Source organism: Antennarius striatus, chromosome 1 (assembly GCF_040054535.1).
Source record: "Antennarius striatus isolate MH-2024 chromosome 1, ASM4005453v1, whole genome shotgun sequence".
Lineage (NCBI taxonomy): Eukaryota > Metazoa > Chordata > Actinopteri > Lophiiformes > Antennariidae > Antennarius > Antennarius striatus.
This window is the reverse complement of record NC_090776.1, coordinates 68,701-89,513: the sequence shown is the minus strand read 5'-3', so window position 1 is coordinate 89,513 and position 20,813 is coordinate 68,701. Positions and strand designations below refer to the sequence as shown.

Sequence of the window (20,813 nt, the reverse complement as noted above, 5' to 3'; positions counted from 1 at the left end):
GTCTGTCTGTAGCAGCTTTAACGTCTGTAGTGTGTCTGTAGCAGTTGTAACGGCTGTAATCTGTCTGTAGCAGGTTTAAGGTCTGTAGTCTGTCTGTAGCTACTGTAATGTCTGTAGTGTGTCTGTAACAGGTTTAACGTCTGTAGTGTGTCTGCAACAGCTTTAACGTCTGTAATCTGTCTGCAGCAAGTTTAAGGTCTGTAGTGTGTCTGTAGCAGGTTTAACGTCTGTAGTGTGTAGCAGCTGCAACGTCTGTAGTGTGTCTGTACCAGCTTTAATATCTGTAGTCTGTCTGTAGCAGCTTTAACGTCTGCAGTGTGTCTGTAGCAGTTGTAACGTCTGTAGTGTGTCTGTAGCTGCTATAACATCTGTAGTATGTCTGTCGCAGGTTTAACGTCTTTAGTGTGTCTGTAACAGGTTTAACGTCTGTAGTTTGTTTGTAGCAGCTTTTACTTCTGCAGTCTGTCTCTAGCAACTTTAATGTCTGTAGTCTGTCTGTAGCAGCTTTAACGTCTGCAGTGTGTCTGTAGCAGGTTTAAAGTCCGTAGTCTCCCTGTAGTAGGGTTCATGTCTGTACTGTCTGTAACAGGTTTATCGTCTGTACTGTCTGTATCAGGTTAACGTCTGTACTGTCTGTATCAGGTTAACGTCTGTACTGTCTGTATCAGGTTAACGTCTGTCCTGTCTGTATCAGGTTGTTGTCTGTACTGTCTGTATCAGGTTAACGTCTGTACTGTCTGTAGTAGAGTTAACGTCTGTCCTGTGTGTTGTGACCAGAGAGGCGCTGCCCCCCCGGCCTGCAGCACAGGGAATGCATCAGCTGCTGCCCGGCGTCCTGCAGCCTGGAGCGGATGTGTATCGACAGCAGGCTCACCTGTCTGGACGGATGCCATTGTCCCAGCGGTGGGTGGGGGGGCTCAGATCTTCTCTGAGGTTTTACTGAGGGGACCGCTGGCGTCACTGAATGTTGGGGAATCATCTGCGACATTGGTGTCTTCAGGTTTGGTCTACGAGGACGGGGGCTGCGTGAGGCGCTCTAACTGTCCCTGTGAGCACCACGGCTCGTTCTACCCCTCTGGACAGACGCTGCAGGAGGAATGCAACAACTGGTGAGATGTTTTCACCTCCGTCACTTCTACAGCTGTCAGACCACACAGGAGCTGGCTTCACCTGCATGTTTTATTCAAATGCTGTCTCCTGGAGCTGTCAGACGTGTTTACACCACATGATGCATGAAACGGGCCTGAGACTCCATGCAGTCTTTATAATCTGCTCCAACCTGAGCACCTGGGCTCAGTCTAGTTTCTAGCTGATTCATCCTTTAATGTTCACCTGGACGTTTCTGCTTTCTGTCGCAGCACGTGTGTGGGTGGAGTATGGAACTGCACCGACCACAGCTGTCCAGGTTTGTACCTTCCCCCCAAATTGTTCTGCAGGTCACCTTCAATAACGTACTGCAGATGGAGCTGATTAGTTTAAAGATCTTCTCAACATTTATTGTGTTCCTCATGCGTCTGAATTCTCTCCATCCTAAATAAGCAGTGAACCTGAAAGTGAACGTTCAGCTATGGTCTCACCACAGTGTTGATGGAAGGCTGCTGAGCCTTCTGGAGCTAGGCAGCACTACAGCAATCTCTTAAACTTCTGAGAAACATGGATGCTTAAAAGTTACCATGGGTAAACATACAGATACATGCATCCAGATTCTAAAACATTACCATCATCTCCAGAGGTTATTTACACCCCTCAAAACTTAAATCTTCACAGCAGCTTCAAATGTAGAGAAGATGGATGAGAACTTGCAGCTTGTTGTTTCTCTGGAGCATCCAGTGACGGTTTCAGCTCCACAAAGTCTGTGAAGAACACTCAGATTTGGGTTATTAGGGCTTCTGGAGACGTGATCACTCTGTTGAAGCCGAGTGGAGTCATATGAAACAAGCCTGCATCCTCTTCTACAGGGGAGCGGTGGAGAGCATCCTCACCACCAGCATCACCGTGTGGCACAGCAGCTGCTCTGCAGCAGACAGGAAAGCTCTGCAGAGGGTTGTGAAGGCTGCACAGAGGACTGTAGGGAGTGGCCTACCTACCACCACAGAAATCTACATGAACAGGTGTAGAAGGAGGGCCACCCACATCATGACAGACCCCACCCACCCAGCACACTGTCTGTTCCAATCCCTCCCCTCAGGCAGGCGACTACGGAGCCTCCGGAGCAGGACCACCAGGCTGAGGAACAGCTTCTTCCCAGAGGTGTTAGACAGCTGAACTCCTGTGGTGCTCTGTAGTCACCCTCACGACGCCCCGGGTGTCACCACAGACAATATGGTGCTTCATCAGGTGCAATAGATGGAGCACCTACACACTTAAGCAGCTGCATTATAAATAAATTGCTGTTCAGACACTTTGGACTTTAAATATCTTACATTTTTCGCTTTTTTTCTTGTTCATTTTAAACTCTTTTATTGTTTTTCTTATGTTATTTCTCTTATTTATCGACTGGGCTTACTGGTACCTTCAGAGAGGTATTTTCTACTGTCATATATGACAACGTGTGTCAGCATGACAAATAAAGACTGATTCTCTGATTCTGTTTGCTGAATGCTGCAAAACATTTTTAACCATGCAATTAAATTAGTACTGCAGATGAGTTGATTTTAGCCTCCATGGTGAGAGAGACAGGGAAGGAAGGTTCCTCCTTAAGACTCAGATTGAGCACAGGCCAGAGAAGGAATGAACATCTACATCTTTGATAAATGAAAGAAATGTTCTGAAGGCTTCTGAAGTCGTTCCTGTGAGCCGACTTGTTTTTTCAACTTGTTCAGTGTGGTTTGATAAGTCAGTGAAGGAAAAGATCTGGAAAGACCAGTGAAGACGTAGGGCTGTTGAGAATGTTCTAGAGCCAGGTGTTCTAGAGCCCAGCAGTCACACATGTCACCCTTTTCCAGGCGAGTGCTCGGTGACGGGCGATATGTATTTTCAATCCTTTGATGGACGGATCTACAACTTCGCCGCCACGTGCCAATACGTCCTGGCCAAGAGTCGCAGCTCTGGGAGGTTCACCGTCACCATCCAGAATGCTCCCTGTGGAGCCGTGAGTTCACCGTCATTATTCCTCCTCTGACAGCCTTCCTGTTGTCTTCTGATTGTCTTTCTTTGGAACAAATCCCTCCTGCACGCCGTTCCTGCCTGTTTTAGCTAACCCTAACCCAGTGTGTGTGGAATAGAGGCCAGATCTGAATTCACCACTTCCGCTGCCACCTACCACCCACACACTAACCCTAACCCTACCCCATCCCCTACCCTAACCCTATCCCATCCCACACAATAACCCTAACTCTACCCCATCCCCTACCCTAACCCTATCCCATCCCATCCCACATAATAACCGTAACCCTACCCCATCCCCTACCCTAACCCTATCCCATCCCACACACTAACCGTACCCCATCCCACACACTAACCCTAACCCCATCCCGAACCCTAACCCTACTCCAACCCTAACCGTACTCCAACCCTAACCCTAACCGTACCCCAACCCCAACCCTAACCGTACCCCAACCCTAACCCTATCCGTACCCCAATCCCAACCCTAGGCCTAAGCCTAAACCTACCCCAACCCTAACCCCATCCCTAGCACTAACCCTAACCCCAATCCCTAACCCTACCCCATCCCTAACCCATCCCCATCCCCAACCCTACCTCAACCCTAACCCTAAACCTACCCTACCCTACCCCATCCCTAACCTTACCCCATCCCTAACCCTGCCCCATCAGTGGATCTCCATCAGTGGGTGGGAAACGTTTCTTGTCATTATATCGTCTTCTCCATGTTCATTTGTCTGGTCCGATTCCTCCGCATCCAGAAGTTCTGAGCTGGAAAGGTCACGACTTTTACCGTTAGACGACAAATTAACCAGAACAAAGGTCATGACCTTCACGACAAATTAACCAGAACAAAGGTCACGACCTTCACGACAAATTAGCTAGCAATTTACCAAGATTTCCATTTCATTTCTGCTGACAGGTTTACGCCGTCCTGTTTGTCATTCCTCTGCCACTTCCTGTTCTGTGTCTGTAGAACCTGGACGGCTCCTGCATCCAATCAGTGAACCTGGTGATCGATGAAGATCCACGGACAGAAATCACACTGAGTCACGTCGGAGAGGTCTTCATCGCTGGACAGTACCGCATCTCCCTGCCATACTCTGATGGTACCACCCACCCATCCATCCATCCACCCACCCATTCTTCCATCATCCATCCATCCTTCCATCATCCATCCATCCATCCATCCATCCTTCCATCATCTATCCATCCTTCCATCATCCTTCCATCCATCCATCCATCCGTCCATCATCCATCCATCCATCCATCATCCAGCCATCCATCTATTCATCAATCCTTCCATCATCCACCCATCCATCCATCCACCCACCCATTCTTCCATCATCCATCCATCCTTCCATCATCCATCCATCCATCCATCCATCCATCCATCCATCCATCCATCCTTCCATCATCTATCCATCCTTCCATCATCCTTCCATCCATCCATCCATCCGTCCATCATCCATCCATCCATCCATCCATCCATCCATCATCCAGCCATCCATCTATTCATCAATCCTTCCATCATCCATCCATCCATCAATCCATTCCTCCACCCATCCATCCATCCATCCATCCATCCATCCATCCATCCATCCATCTATCCATCAATCCATTCCTCCATCCACCCATCCATCCATCCATCCATCCATCCATCTATCCATCATCCATCTATCCATCCATCATACATAAATCATCCATCCATCCATCCCACATCCATCCATCCATCCATCCATCTATCCATTCATTCATCTATCCATCCATCCATCCATCATCCCGCCATCCATCCCTTATCCATGGTACATCCATCCATCCATCCACCCATCATACATCCATCCTCTATCCATCCATCCACCCACCCATCCATCCTTCCATCATCCATCCATCCATCCATCCATCCATCATCCATTCCTCCATCCATCCATCAATCCATCATCCACCCACCCATGCATCCATCCATCCATCCATCCACCCATCCATCCTTCCATCATCCATCCATCATCCATCCATCCATCCATCAATCCATTCCTCCATCCACCCATCCATCCATCTATCCATCAATCCATCATCCACCCACCCATGCATCCATCCATCCATCCATCCATCTATCCATCAATCCATCATCCACCCACCCATGCATCCATCCATCCATCCATCCACCCACCCATCCATCCTTCCATCATCCATCCATCATCCATCCATCCATCCATCAATCCATTCCTCCATCCACCCATCCATCCATCCATCTATCCATCATCCATCTATCCATCCATCATACATAAATCATCCATCCATCATCCATCCATCCATCCCACATCCATCCATCCATCCATCCATTCATCTATCCATCCATTAATCATCCCGCCATCCATCCATCACCCATCCATCCATTATCCATGGTACATACATCCATCCATCCAGCCATCATACATCCATCCTCTATCCATCCATCCACCCACCCATCCATCATTCCATCAACCATCCATCCATCCAACCATCCATCCATCATCCATTCCTCCATCCATCCATCAATCCATCATCCACCCACCCATGCATCCATCCATCCATCCACCCACCCATCCATCCTTCCATCATCCATCCATCATCCATCCATCCATCCATCAATCCATCAATCCATTCCTCCATCCACCCATCCATCCATCTATCCATCAATCCATCATCCACCCACCCATGCATCCATCCATCCATCTATCCATCAATCCATCATCCACCCACCCATGCATCCATCCATCCATCCATCCACCCACCCATCCATCCTTCCATCATCCATCCATCATCCATCAATCCATCCATCAATCCATTCCTCCATCCACCCATCTATCCATCAATCCATCATCCACCCACCCATGCATCGATCCATCCATCCATCCATCCATCCACCCACCGATCCATCCTTCCATCATCCATCCATCATCCATCCATCCATCCATCAATCCATTCCTCCATCCACCCATCTATCCATCAATCCATCATCCACCCACCCATGCATCCATCCATCCATCCATCCATTATCCATCCATCATCCATCTATCCATCCATCATACATCAATCATCCATCCATCATCCATCCATCATCCATCCATCCATCCCACATCCATTCATCCATCCATCTATCCATTCATCTATTCATCCATCCATCCATCATCCCACCATCCATCCATCACCCATCCATCATCCATCCATCCATACATCTGTTATCCATCCATCATCCATCTGTCCACCCATCCATCCATCCATCCATCCCACATCCATTCATCCATCCATCCATCATCCAACCATTCATCATCTATCCATCATCCATCCATCATCCATCCATCCATCACCCATCCATCATCCATCCATCCATCATCCATCCATCATCCATCATCCATCATCCATCCATCCATCACCCATCCATCATCCATCCATCCATCATCCATCCATCATCCATCATCCATCATCCATCCATCCATCATCCATCATCTCTGGTCCAATCCCATTTCCTCTTCTTCGCTTTAACCCCTCGTTTTCCAGAACCTCTTGCAGTTTGACTCTAGTGTTTGGACCTTTCTGATTGGATGCCGTTGGTGACGTCACCAGTGGATTGGCTCGGTTCTGGTGCTGATGAGTATCTCAGATATATGTGCACCAGTCAGGTGCCCCCCCCCCCCCACACAAACATTTGGCGCCCTTCAGCATCAGCCGGTTGCTGCTGCCGTCACCAACGTGCGCCTCCATCAGTCCGATCTGCTGTTCACCGTTGTGGTTACCGGGAGCGATGAGTCACGATTGTCCCCCCCTCCCAAGGGAACGGAAGCATCGATCGTCTCCCCAGCCTCTGTTCACAAAGCATTCTGTGATGTTTTCCTTCTGCTCTGTTTTGAGTTTGCACCTGAGGAAAATCTGGATGTTGGGTTCAGGTTAGATGACAACTACCCCTTCACCCCCCCCCCCCCACCTACACATGGAGGGGCGGGGCCAAGGGCGTCTGTAAAGCAGGCAGCACCTGAGCAGCTGGTAGCAGCGATGCACCGACTGACCGCCCGTGTCCCCCCCTGCAGACGTGGTCCACATCCAGGAGCTGTCGTCCATGTTCCTGCAGGTGGCCACGCCCTTCGGCCTGCGGCTGCTCTACAGCTGGGCGGAGTTCCGGCTCTACCTGCAGGCCGACCAGCTGTGGAAGGGGGACACAGTGGGCCTCTGTGGCACCTTCAACGGCAACACTCAAGACGACTTCCTGTGAGTATGTGCCAGCTGACCTCCGATCCCCCCCCCCCCCGTTAACCCTTTCTGCCAGTGATGGAGGGAGTGCTGCTCCTGTTTCAGAGGGTAGAGGTGAGCGCTCTGCCTCTCTCTCTGTAATGCACACGGCTTCAAAAGCCTAATGAGCTCCGGCCCAGCTGGACACCCCACGGAACAAGGACGGGACTGTTCCGGGGGGGGGGGGCTCCACTGGAGCCAGTGGTCAGGCTCCACATGAAGGGATGTAGTCTAACAGCTGTAAGTGGATCTACGTCACAGAGACCCCCCCACACCAGAAGGTTTCTGTCCTCTGATTCATTCACACGTACAGGACTGAACACAGAATGAACAGACGGCGTCCCTCAGAGGGTGTCCCCTTTAACGTGTCTCTTCCTGCAGGTCTCCCTCAGGTATGATAGAAAGTTCTCCCCAGCTGTTTGGAGACGCCTGGAGGGTCTCGTCAGCCTGCTCCCCCAGCCTGAGTGCCCCCCCACCCGACCCGTGTGACACACACCAGCAGGCCGGTCAGTTCCTGCACCCCCCCCCCACTTCAGCCTGTCTGTCTTGTAAAGGTTCACCATGGTGATTCCCCCCCAGCCTCCTACGCCTCGGAGATGTGCGACCTGCTGAACCAGGAGCTGTTCTCGTCCTGCCACCAGCACCTGAGCCCCGCCCCCTTCCACCAGCAGTGCCGCTGGGACACCTGTCAGTGTGGGACACCCTGCCTCTGCGCCGCCCTGGCCCACTACGCCCACCACTGCCGCCGCTTCTCCATCGTCATCGACTTCCGGTCGCACGTCAGCGACTGTGGTGAGAACGCCCCCACTTCCTGTTTGCTTCACGAACGCATCACAATTCATCAATTCATCAATTCATCACAATTCATCAATTCATTAATTCATCACAATTCATCAATTGATTGGAATTGATTAGAAGCACGTCAGCAGCTGACGTCACCGTCTTCATTCCTCCTGACTAATGAACACATGAACATCAGCCTGTCACCGGTTCCCGTCGGCTAACGCGCTAACATCGGGCCTGCTAGCTGCAGCTGAGGTGTGTGTGAAAAATACTGAGATGAACTTTAACCTCTTCTTCTGTCCGTCTGTCTGCAGCCGTCGTCTGTCCTGCCAACATGCGCTACGGCACCTGTGTGTCGTCCTGCCAGCGGCGCTGCTCCGCCCTCTCCGCCCCACAGCATTGTGGGAATGAATGCGAGGAGGGCTGCGTCTGCCCCCCGGGGTCGTTCTACAGCGGCCGCATGCACTCCTGTGTGCACAGGTGAGGCAACATCCAGACCTAGTGATACCTGTGTCTGCTCTGAGGGGGGGCTCACATCTTTCCTGCAGAAGTCCCACAGCCAGTGGACCTCTGTGCCCCCTCCCCTTTCAGGACCTCCGTGAATTGTGCTTTCTTGGTTGGAAACATTTTCTCCCCTTTGGTGTGTAGGTGAACTGCTGAACACCAGCTTATTAAACTAAAGGTACGGAGAGAATCATTTTGACAGACAGCTGGCCCACAGGTTTCATAGATCAGCTGATCTAGTGGAGCACTGGGGGGCCACATTCTGAATCACCAGATCTGACCCCATGAAGTCCCCTGTCTCTATCAAACCATAAAGATCATCCTGGATCCTGATGATAATGCAGACTTATGTGTGTGTGTGTGTGTGTGTGTGTGTGCGTGTGTTTGGGTTTTCAGGAGTGAGTGTCCCTGCAGCTTCCTGGGGGTCGACTACGAACCAGGAGACGTGATCGTGACGTCAGCAGGTGTTCAGTAAGACTCTCTCACTTCAACCCTCAAGTAGTTGCAATGCTTTAACATTTAATGATGAAGGTGTGTAAAACTCAGCTGTAATACAGGAAACAGGAAGTATTCACAACGTCTGTTTGTCTCATGATACCCCAGGTCTGGTTAGAAAGGTCATTTTATCAACTGTGACCCCTGCCAGTCAGAGCCCACCTTTAATTTAAGACCATAAAAACCGTGTGAATGTGTTCACCTACTGTCTGGTTCCTTCTCATCGTCATTGTCCCGTCTTCTCTGGGTTCATTTGCAGACTTTGTTTGAATGGCAAGTTGGTGTCACAAGCAGTGGACACTGGTAAGTCACATCATTCCTTCATTCAGACTCTTCCTTTAGTGTCACACTTCAGTGTGAGGTGAGATGGATTCACTCAAGTCACTCAACAGCTGACAGAACAAGGTACAAGTAAACCAGGAACTTTGTAAAATTCCCACTTTTGTTGGAGTTAAACAGACCTGAGGGAGAATAGATGGATGTGCTGGCTTCAGATAGGGGTGTCAGGAAGCTAAAATAGTCTAAATGTATGTTGTTGCAGCTTTGCGTTCACCGGTCTTCAGTGAACGCAAAAAAAATACGTCATATAATAATTAAATAAAGTATTGTTTGTGGTCAAAGCAGCCCAGTGAGGTGGTTTGGACAGCAGAGCAGCATTCTCCCATCTTTGGAGCTCACGTCCATCTTGGTGTATGGATGGATGGATGGATGGATGGATGGATGATGGATGGATGGATGGATGGATGGATGGATGGGTGATGGATGGATGGGTGATGGATGGATGGATGCGTGATGGATGGATGGATGGATGATGGATGGATGGGTGATGGATGATGGATGGATGGGTGATGATGGATGGATGGATGGGATGATGGATGGATGGATGGATGATGGATGGATGGATGGATGGGTGATGGATCCATGGATGGATGGATGGGTGATGGATAGATGGATGGATGGATGATGGATGGATATGTGATGGATGGATGGATGGATGGGTGATGGATGGATGAATGCGTGATGGATGGGTGATGGATGGATGATGGATGGATGGATGGATGGATGGATGGGTGATGGATGGATGATGGATGGATGGATGGATGGGTGATGGATGGATGGATGATTGATGGACGGATTGGTGATGGATGGATGGGTGATGGATGGGTGATGGGTGGATTTATGGATGGGTGATGAATGGATGGATGGGTGATGGATGGATGGGTGATGGATGGATGGATGGATAATGGATGGGTGATGGATGGATGGATGGATGATGGATGGATGGCTGCGTGATGGATGGATGATGGATGATGGATGGATGATGGAAGGATGGTTGATGGATGGATGGATGGATGGATGGATGGATGGGTGATGGATGGATGGATGATTGATGGACGGATGGGTGATGGATGGATGGGTGATGGATGGATGGATGATGGATGGATGATGGATGGATGGGTGATGGATGGATGGATGGATGGATAGGTGATGGATGGATGGATGACGGATGGATGATGGATGGATGCTGCTCTCAGGTCCAGAGGAGATGCGTTGACTGTCCTTTTCCTCCAACAGACCAGTTGTGTCCAGCTGGTCAGATCTACCATCGCTGCTCAGAGGGGGGCCTTCTGCCTCAAAGGGGCGTGGCCTGCGAGCACACCTGCTCAACTCACCTGCTCAACATCTCTTGCCCATCACATGAGCCCTGTGTGGCAGGATGTGCCTGCCCTCCTGGGTGAGTGACACATGACATTTAAATACAAATGTATATCAAAGGGTATAAAATGCCAGGATAACGTTTTCCAGGTCAGAACAACTTCGTAAAATGTTTGAGCTTCTGGAACCTTTTTAGTTCATCACGTTTTCCTTCCATCTGGATGGAGAAGTTTGGATGCTGGTTTGACTTCCTGAGCGTCATGCTGATCTGCTGTGCTTCCATTTGATTGGAATGTCCATTTTGCTCGTGCCCTCAACTCTACATGAGACAAAGGTATCTGTATGTGCCCCTTGGCCGTGGGGTACATTAGTTCTAGAAGGAGTTTTAGATCATTTGTAACAGACAAATGTCTTCACAAGCAGCAGACGGGGTGGACAAACGTCATGGAGTATATTTCGGTCACCTGATCCCTGTAATCGCCTCTGGCTGCCTGCCTGAATGGAGGCTTAAGAGGTTTCATTCTGTGGCGTGCAGACAGGAGTCAATTTAAACAAATTATGAGCCGATATCCCTGACTAATAGCGATGGTAACTCCAGCCCTGAGAGCAGAAGCCCCACTGAGGCTGGTCTATGAGTCAGTTGTCCCTTTTGTTCAGTATCAGGGTGAGACAGACTACCGTCTGTCTCATCACGTCTAGCTGTGATGAGCTGTCAGGTAATAAACCCAGTGACTGGATAGTGTTCAGCTCCATGAGGTCAGCAGTGATGGGTTCAGCTCTACTAGGACAGCAGTGATGGGTTCAGCTCCATGAGGTCAACCATGATGGGTTCAGCTTCATGAGGTCAGCAGTGATGGGTTCAGCTCTACTAAGTCAGCAGTGATGGGTTCAGCTCTACTAAGTCAGCAGTGATGGGTTCAGCTCTACTAAGTCAGCAGTGATGGGTTCAGCTCTACTAAGTCAGCAGTGATGGGTTCAGCTCTACTAAGTCAGCAGTGATGGGTTCAGCTCTACTAAGTCAGCAGTGATGGGTTCAGCTCTACTAAGTCAGCAGTGATGGGTTCAGCTCCATGAGGTCAGCAGTGATGGGTTCAGCTCTACTAGGACAGCAGTGATGGGTTCAGCTCTACTAGGACAGCAGTGATGGGTTCAGCTCTACTAGGACAGCAGTGATGGGTTCAGCTCTACTAGGACAGCAGTGATGGTTTCAGCTCCATGAGGTCAGCAGTGATGGGTTCAGCTCCAGTAGGACAGCAGTGATGGGTTCAGCTCCAGTAGGACAGCAGTGATGGGTTCAGCTCCACTAGGACAGCAGTGATGGGTTCAGCTCCAGTAGGACAGCAGTGATGGGTTCAGCTCCACTAGGACAGCAGTGATGGGTTCAGCTCCAGTAGGACAGCAGTGATGGGTTCAGCTCCATGAGGACAGCAGTGATGGGTTCAGCTCTACTAGGAGAGCAGTGATGGGTTCAGCTCCATGAGGTCAGCAGTGATGGTTCAGCTTCATGAGGTCAGCAGTGATGGGTTCAGTTCCAGTAGGACAGCAGTGATGGGTTCAGTTCCAGTAGGACAGCAGTGATGGGTTCAGCTCCAGTAGGACAGCAGTGATGGGTTCAGCTCCATGAGGACAGCAGTGATGGGTTCAGCTCCAGTAGGACAGCAGTGATGGGTTCAGCTCCAGTAGGACAGCAGTGATGGGTTCAGCTCCAGTAGGACAGCAGTGATGGGTTCAGCTCCAGTAGGACAGCAGTGATGGGTTCAGCTCCAGTAGGACAGCAGTGATGGGTTCAGCTCCATGAGGACAGCAGTGATGGGTTCAGCTCCAGTAGGACAGCAGTGATGGGTTCAGCTCCAGTAGGACAGCAGTGATGGGTTCAGCTCCAGTAGGACAGCAGTGATGGGTTCAGCTCCAGTAGGACAGCAGTGATGGGTTCAGCTCCAGTAGGACAGCAGTGATGGGTTCAGCTCCATACAGATTCATCATGTTCTGCTGGATCAGACAAGCAGAATCTACTTCTTGCGCTTTGTGGGTCACAGGTGTGCTGGAGCCTATCCCAGCTAATAAGCCAACAAATTTAGTATGAATTTATATTGTGCTTTGAAGAAGAAATTATTTTAAAAGACCTGAAGAGATGTATTTCATTGGACCTGAGCTGAGTATCTTCATAGTACTGATATAAACTGTAGATGGCAGCAACACGTTCTTGTGTTATTTACACCAGCTTTTCCGTCATGTCTCATGCTAGCAAACTACATACTTCAGCTCTTTGGAGTGTTTTTTGTTGAACCATGGCTTACCTGGTTAGGCGTTTTGCATTGATCAGACTTACATTCAATGATTGTTGTGTGTATTTCTTTTTTTCTCCTTCAGATTTGCCCTCAGGTGGTGAACTTTGGTACTGAGTACTCTCCAGTAGTACTTTAAAGGTACCGGTTCTACCAGTGAGCCAAATGTTAATGGTTCCTAACGGAATGTGGCATAGTTTCGACTGAAACAGAGCGCAGTCTGGCTGAAATCACACCTCCTTCAATCACTTTTGAGTTGTCTGGTGGGATGAAATTCAAAGAGGACTGTGTTTAGGAAAGGTAAATTATAATGTGAGTGTAAATTGAGGTAATGAATGATTTTGCAATCTTTGATTGAAGGAATTGTTTCTGCGTCTTGTTGGGCAGATAGAGGAGGCTGTTAATGCCTTTCTATCCAGGGCTAAATCGACTCAGATGAACCAGAGGTTTTTGGTGGGATCGTTCATCATGTCGTTTCATTGTCTGCGGCCACATCGGTGAATGTAGCTCAACCCTGGATGTTACAAGATAGTCATCAGTTTGGCCTCGTGGAGTCTAAAGCAAATGGAGAATCTGGACAAAGATGGTTCCTATCTCTGAGAATCCTAATTGCCTGGTTTTCTCATGTAGCTAACAAGTGTTTTCAGTTGTTAACAGTTGCCCACCCCTGAAACCCTCTCCCACTTGGCTTGTCTCTGCCTTTGGATAGTCCTGATATGTGGGTCGGAGATAATCACAGGGGCTCCAGTAGCCTTGACTAGAATATGATCGCATCGTTAGCCATAGTCATTGAAGAAAACCAATAGTGCTCCAAATTAGACCGCACTGAGATATGAGGCTCTTTCATTGACAAATCAATCAGCAAATTCTCCCACTGGCTCTACATCAAGGTCATGTGGGATCACATCCACTCATTTCCTGTGATCTATTGTCTTCTTCGTCTTCTTTTCATTTTTCTTTTTCCTTCTTTGTCATGTTCTTCTTTTCCTTCTTTCATTCATCATGGCTGCCCTCACCACTGTCTTCTAAACTCTGCCCTTCTGACTGTAATCTATTCATGAATTCAAATTGATACCACAATATTTTTTAAGGGACAATGGAATCAGTTCTAGAAAGTGCACAGTTAATGATTATGGATCCCTTCTGGGTAGACGTTAGGGACTTAGACCTCCAGGAAATGATACCCTGCACTGATTACATCGTTATGGCTGCCAAAGCGTCCACCATAGTTTGGCTTTTGGAAAGAGGAGGTCATCAGTGGTTGACTCTCCTGGAGTTCTCATCTCCTTGGACGATGAGCCCTCAGGAGGTGATTGCATGACACTGATACTGTCCAAAAGTAATGACATAAACATTTTCAGTGACCTAAAACAGAATGTCTTGTCTCATAGTCGTGGTGCACCGTCACATCACAGGTTGAGTGACTTTGATCTGGTTGAAAAGTTTTTGTAGTCTGAACATACATAAAATTACTTATTTTGGACAGTGTATCCCAAGAGGTCTCCAGGAGCTGCATCCAGAAGAAGAATCGTATTGTCCACAGATGCTTTTCCGTCTCACATGTCACAGGTTATGCTGGAGCCTAGCTGCCTGCGGGTGAAGGGTGAGGTACACCCCAGACACATTGCCGGTGCATCGTGAGGACTTTATCATGTTTTTCACTCTTATTTTCCATCATTTATCTGTTAATTTTTCTATGGTAATCATGGAGCTACTTTCTCAGTCAGCCGACTGGGGCTCCATTGTGTAAACACTAGATCGACTGATCGAACCAAGACCCACCCTGTCGGAGGATTTGTGGAGAAAGTCACAGTGCTTGCAAAGACGAAAGAAATCAGTAGAGGAGACAATGGTAGAGTATGTAGAGGAGATGATTAAAATTGTCTCCTGACAATCGTTATAGACAATGAGAGGTGGCTAACAGGATGAGGGAGCTAAGCTAACACAGTCAAATGTACCGCAGTGAAACATGTTCATGTTCCCGGATGAATACGTTTCCATTGTGGGCATCCAGACTTCGTGACCACAGGGATGGGACTGGAGTAGGAAGAAACATGGACATCTTGTCTTGTTCTCGTGAACTACATTGAACTGTTTTGCGCCGTCCCTACATTAGCTCCATCCACTAACCCTACGTCGCTGTTAGGAGGAGGCCGAATGGAAGCCAGGACACTAAAAATTGTATATACCTGTGTGTACAGTACAGTTTTTTTTAAATCTCATCTATTGTCTATTTATTGCGATTTATTTTAAGCTCTTCATTTTTAAATTCTCTTTATTCTGACATTCGCTGTGGTTTTTTTCTACAGTGGTACAACTTTAACAAAAACCAATTCCCCCCTGATCAATAAAGTATGTATCAATATAGCACTTTACTCAGAATCAACTGTAAATAAGATTAAAATGTTCTGTGTGTGTGTTCGCTATGACGCCGTGGATACACGCACACGGACCCACAAACACACATAGGCAGACCACACACACACAAACACCAAAGCAGAGCTAACTAGTTAGCTGAATGCTAGCTGACTTCAACAGCTTGTGAGGAACTTTCAGTGTGTAGCTCTGAGCCTGGACGTCTCCACACACTGCTTCCTTATCCTGAACACACATTTATCAGGGCAGAGGGACGTTCTGTTGACGGGGCGAGCTACGTCTATCACTCCCGTCTATCACTCCTGTCGTTACGTTATGATGACCACTGAATTTATCGGGACATTTTTAGACTCTTGGACATTTTTCGATACATTACATTTGATACAGGACCCATTTGTGTTCCAGGCTCTAAGAGTTGGTAGAGTTGGGTAAAAACTCCGACCACATTTCCATCATCATGGGTGTGGTATTGACTTTTCATGTTTTCTTACCACTTAATTTTGTGAAAACATCTGCAGTACTTCATTACAGCCTCTGAGGCGACGTGTTGTCAGGTGGTGGTTGTGAGAAGTGCAGTTGTACAGGACTTGGACCAGAATCTGTTGATCTCACTTCATCCACTTCTTCTTGAAATGCATAAATGTGGAACACTTCCTGTTGAACAAGCGTGTGTTTTAATCCCAGCTTGCTGAAACATGGAGATGAGTGCTTTGAACCGGATTCCTGCCCCTGTCTGTGGAAAGGAAAGGAGTATTACCCTGGCGATAGGGTGTCGACCCCCTGCCATCAGTGGTGAGTAGGAGATGAAGCTTATATTGACAATACACTCAAGATGGTCCCACACAATAATTAATATTCTGTCAATTTTGTGATAGTGTACAAATTTGTGATGCCACAGCATCATCCCCTAACAAAGGATTTCAAATTCATGACAAAACAAAGCGGCTAATTTTCCAAAGTTGAATCTGAATGTGGCCATCTCATTTCTATAATTATGTCATCTCACCATCGGAGAAAGGCAGAGATAATAGAACGGTTCTTGTGTGAGCTTCTGGTGAAAGGAAACACTCTCCCAGTGGTCCCAGTCATTCTGCCAGTGGTCCCAGTCATTCTCCCATTGTTCTCTTTCTTCTTCGGACCATTGCCATGGAAGAAGACGGCGATGACAGCCTAATAGCGCAGCGAGCAGTCATTCAGCTGTGGACAAATCCAGACCTCTTTTCTACCTGTTATGAATCTGAGGCTCTCCACTAAAGGAGCCCATTAGGGAGGAAAAATATCCTCACTCTGTGTGGGAACCAGTTCATGCAGAATGGTTGAAGCCTTCCTGTCTTCGTAGCGTTTGCCAGCACGGGACGTTCCAGTGCGTGTTCCACCCATGTCCGTCCATGTGCACAGTCTACGGCGATCGACACTACAGGACATTTGATGGACTGCTGTTTGACTACATTGGCACATGCAAAGTGTATCTTGTCAAGGTATCAAAACGATTTATTGATAGTTCATGAATCACAATTTGACTTGATAGTCATTTTCTATTGTATTTTTAGGGCTCAATTTTTTCACTATGTTCACAGTTGAAATGCAACAGATTGTATTTTGGACAAGGATAAGATGAGAGAGGAAGATACTTTATTCATCCCTGATGGGAGATTTGCTGTTTGAGGAGTTAAAAAACAACAACTAACAAGTGATTATCAAAAATATGCAATAAAGTGAATATGCATAAATATTAAATGTGTATATATTTGCACTACAAACAATGATCAGGAGACGGTCAAATAAATAGGATGGTTCTATGACAATGGAAACTCCTTAAAACATCTTAAACTAAAATTTGTTGCGTTATTGGATTTAAAGCAACAGTTAAGCCAACTAGAAATTCACAGCAACACAACAAACAATGACTGTACAGCTTGAACAGTGTAATCCTCAATTTATTTAAAAATGAATTGAGGATTGAGGATTTAAAAAAAGTGACCGAACAAGAAGACCAGCCTGTGCCAGCTGTAATGGCAGTGGCAGTTTGTGTGATCTCCTTGTCCTTCCTCCACAGAGCACCTCTGAAGTCGTGTTCAGTGTTACAGCCCAGAACTTGGAGTGTTTTCACGGTGGAGTCGTCTGCCGGAAGTCTTTGCAGATCAGCGTTGGCAGAACCTTTGTAGCTTTCGATGATGACACTGGAAAACCAGTAAGAATCACTTTTTCATGTATTTTCTTGCTTTTGTAAAGTTCAGAAATAAAAGACTGAACCACAAAATGAGCATAGAGTCAGGAATGTGTCACTTCAACACTTAAGAATAATATGAAATCAAACTGATTCCTTGCAGAGTCCATCCAGTGTGATGGACAGGAAGCAGAGGATGCTCCTCTGGCCTGCTGGACACTTCACCGTTGTTCATTTCCCTGAGGAGAGCATCACTGTGCTCTGGGACCGAAAGACGACCGTCCACGTCCAGGTCGGACCTCAGTGGCAGGTAGGGGCCGGCTCAGGTGAAGGATGATTTTAGGCTGGATTGAGGTGATCTTGTAAATGAATAAGAGACGCTGGTGATGTGTTCAGGGGATGCTCAGCGGGCTGTGTGGGAACTTTGACACAAAGACCATAAATGAGATGAGGACGCCCGACAACTTGGACTCGCCAACTCCCCAGGAGTTTGGGAACAGCTGGACAGCAGTAGAGGTGAAGTAGACTGTCCTGAACAGCCAACTGTTGTGGATTCTTGTTCCAACACGACCAAAGAATGTGATGAAGTGTTTTATTATTCCCCTTCAGCTGTCCGTCCGTCTGTCCGTCCACCACTTAAAAACAGGCGTTAAACATTTTAGTGAAGCTGAGGGATTGTTTCTTGACCAAATCTCTAAAGTCATTTCAAACTTGTTTGACCTTATGAAAATAGAGGTAGTCCTCAACTTACGAACATTTGATGTATCGTGGATGATAAAGCAAAGACTGTCTTCTTCTTCTTTTCCTTTTGGCTTTTCCCTTCAGGGGTCGCCACATCGAATCAATTGCCTTCATCTAACCCTGTCTTCTGCATCCTCTTCTCTCACACCAACTACCTTCATGTCCTCTTTCACTACATCCATAAACCTCCTCTTTGGTCTTCCGCTAGGCCTCCTGCCTGGCAGTTCAAAACTCCTACCTCCACTCCTATAGGTCACCCTATGTTCCTGCCTCTTCTGGAAGAAAGTATTCACTACAGCCATTTCCATCCTTTTTGCAAAGCCAACTACCATCTGTCCTTCTGCGTTCCTCTCCTGCCCATCACCTCCTCATCACCTCTGTTTCCTGCACCAACATGTCCATTTAAGTCTGCTCCAATGACAACTCTCTCATTTCTAGGCATGCTCTGCATCACTTCATCAAAGTCCGACCAGAATTTCTCCTTCTCCTCCAGCTCACATCCTACCTGTGGAGCATACCCACTAACAACATTGAACATCACACCTTCTATTTCTAGCTTCAGACTCATCACTCTATCACTCTAAGTAATGACATTACTGTAGTATTTACAGTAGTAATGACACTACTTTAGTATTTACAGTAGTAATGACATTACTGTAGTATTTACAGTAGTAATGCCATTACCTTAGTATTTACAGTAGTAATGACATTACTTTAGTATTTACAGTAGTAATGACATTACTTTAGTATTTACAGTAGTAATTACATTACTTTAGTATTTACAGAAGTAACGACATTACTTTAGTACTTACAGTAGTAATGACATTACTGTAGTATTTACAGTAGTAATGACACTACTTTAGTATTTACAGAAGTAATTACATTACTTTAGTATTTACAGTAGTAATGACACTACTTTAGTATTTACAGTAGTAATGACACTACTTTAGTATTTACAGAAGTAATTACATTACTTTAGTATTTACAGTAGTAATGACACTACTTTAGTATTTACAGTAGTAATGACACTACTTTAGTATTTACAGTAGTAATGACATTACTACGTCGTGGTGAGAGCTGAGCCGAAAGGCAACGCTCTCGATTTACTGGTCGATCTACGTTCCTGCCCTCACCTATGCTCATGAGCTGTGGGTCGTGACCCAAAGAACGAGATCCCGGATACAAGCGGCTGAAATGAGTTTCCTCTGCAGGGTGTCCGGGCTCTCCCTTAGAGATAGGGTGAGAAGTTCGGTCATCCGGGAGGGACTCAGAGTGGAGCCGCTGCTCCTCCGCATCGAGAGGAGCCAGATGAGGTGGCTCGGGCATCTGGTCAGGATGCCTCCTGGACCCTCCCTGGTGAGGTGTTCCGGGCACGTCCTACCGGGAGGAGGCCCCGGGGACGACCCAGGACACGCTGGAGAGACTATGTCTCCCGGCTGGCCTGGGAACGCCTTGGGATTCTCCCGGAGGAGCTGGACGAAGTGGCTAGGGGGAGGGAAGTCTGGGCTTCCTGCTTAAGCTGCTGCCCCCGCGACCCGACCCCGGATAAGAGGAGGAAGATGGATGGATGGATGGATGGATGGATGGATGACATTACTTTAGTAATGTAGCTGCAAGAGGGCACAAGCCAGTGTCTTATTGTGCCGGTCCCAAGCCCGGATAAATACAGAGGGTTGCTTCAGGAAGGGCATCCGGCATAAAACTTTTGCCAAATCAAACATGCGAATCAAACCTATGACTTCCATACCAGATCGGTTGAGGCCTGGGTTAACAACGACCGCCGTCGGCGCTGTTGACCTACAGGGCGCCGGTGGAAATTGGATTACTGTTGGTCGAAGAAGGAGAGGAGGAAAATGCGTTCGCACGAAGAAAGAGAAGAGGAACACCAAGAGTATAGGACTGAGAGTAGGGACGTTGAATGTTGGAACTATGACAGGAAAAGGTAGAGAGTTGGTTGACATGATGCAGAGGAGGAAGGTAGACATACTGTGTGTCCAGGAGACCAGGTGGAAAGGTAGCAAGGCTAGAAGTTTAGGAGCAGGGTTCAAGTTGTTCTATCATGGTGTAGATGGGAAGAGAAATGGAGGAGGAGTTATCTTGAAGGAGGAGTTTGTTAGGAATGTCCTGGAGGTAAAAAGAGTGTCGGATAGAGTGATGAGTCTGAAGCTAGAAATAGAAGGTGTGATGTTCAATGTTGTTAGAAGGTATGCTCCACAGGTAGGATGTGAGCTGGAAGAGAAGGAGACATTCTCCTCCTCACCAGAAATACCAAAGTATTTCAGTCATTATTACTGAAATACTTTGGTGTTTCAGTAGTAATGACATTACTTTAGTACTTACAGTAGTAATGACATTACTTTAGTGTTTAGAGTAGTAATGGTATTTATCTGACCTCAGATGGAGATTATATTCTAATATTTGATGAATAACAACTTAAA

The 20,813-nt window shown here is 47.4% G+C and overlaps 1 protein-coding gene across 1 annotated transcript in view; it reads left to right on the top strand.

Annotated features, from left to right (window-relative positions):
- Nucleotides 1-20,813, top strand: part of otog (otogelin) — a 61,835-nt gene that overhangs the window by 9,197 nt on the left and 31,825 nt on the right. Inside the window, exons 9-25 of the mRNA XM_068315749.1 lie at nt 778-903; nt 1,001-1,109; nt 1,359-1,405; nt 2,946-3,091; nt 4,079-4,211; nt 7,170-7,347; nt 7,750-7,874; nt 7,948-8,160; nt 8,466-8,631; nt 9,052-9,126; nt 9,410-9,453; nt 10,726-10,885; nt 16,152-16,259; nt 16,807-16,945; nt 17,524-17,658; nt 17,798-17,944; nt 18,031-18,150. Coding sequence (XP_068171850.1) covers nt 778-903; nt 1,001-1,109; nt 1,359-1,405; nt 2,946-3,091; nt 4,079-4,211; nt 7,170-7,347; nt 7,750-7,874; nt 7,948-8,160; nt 8,466-8,631; nt 9,052-9,126; nt 9,410-9,453; nt 10,726-10,885; nt 16,152-16,259; nt 16,807-16,945; nt 17,524-17,658; nt 17,798-17,944; nt 18,031-18,150 — 2,171 coding nt within the window. The remainder of the gene's footprint in view (nt 1-777; nt 904-1,000; nt 1,110-1,358; nt 1,406-2,945; nt 3,092-4,078; nt 4,212-7,169; nt 7,348-7,749; nt 7,875-7,947; nt 8,161-8,465; nt 8,632-9,051; nt 9,127-9,409; nt 9,454-10,725; nt 10,886-16,151; nt 16,260-16,806; nt 16,946-17,523; nt 17,659-17,797; nt 17,945-18,030; nt 18,151-20,813) is intronic.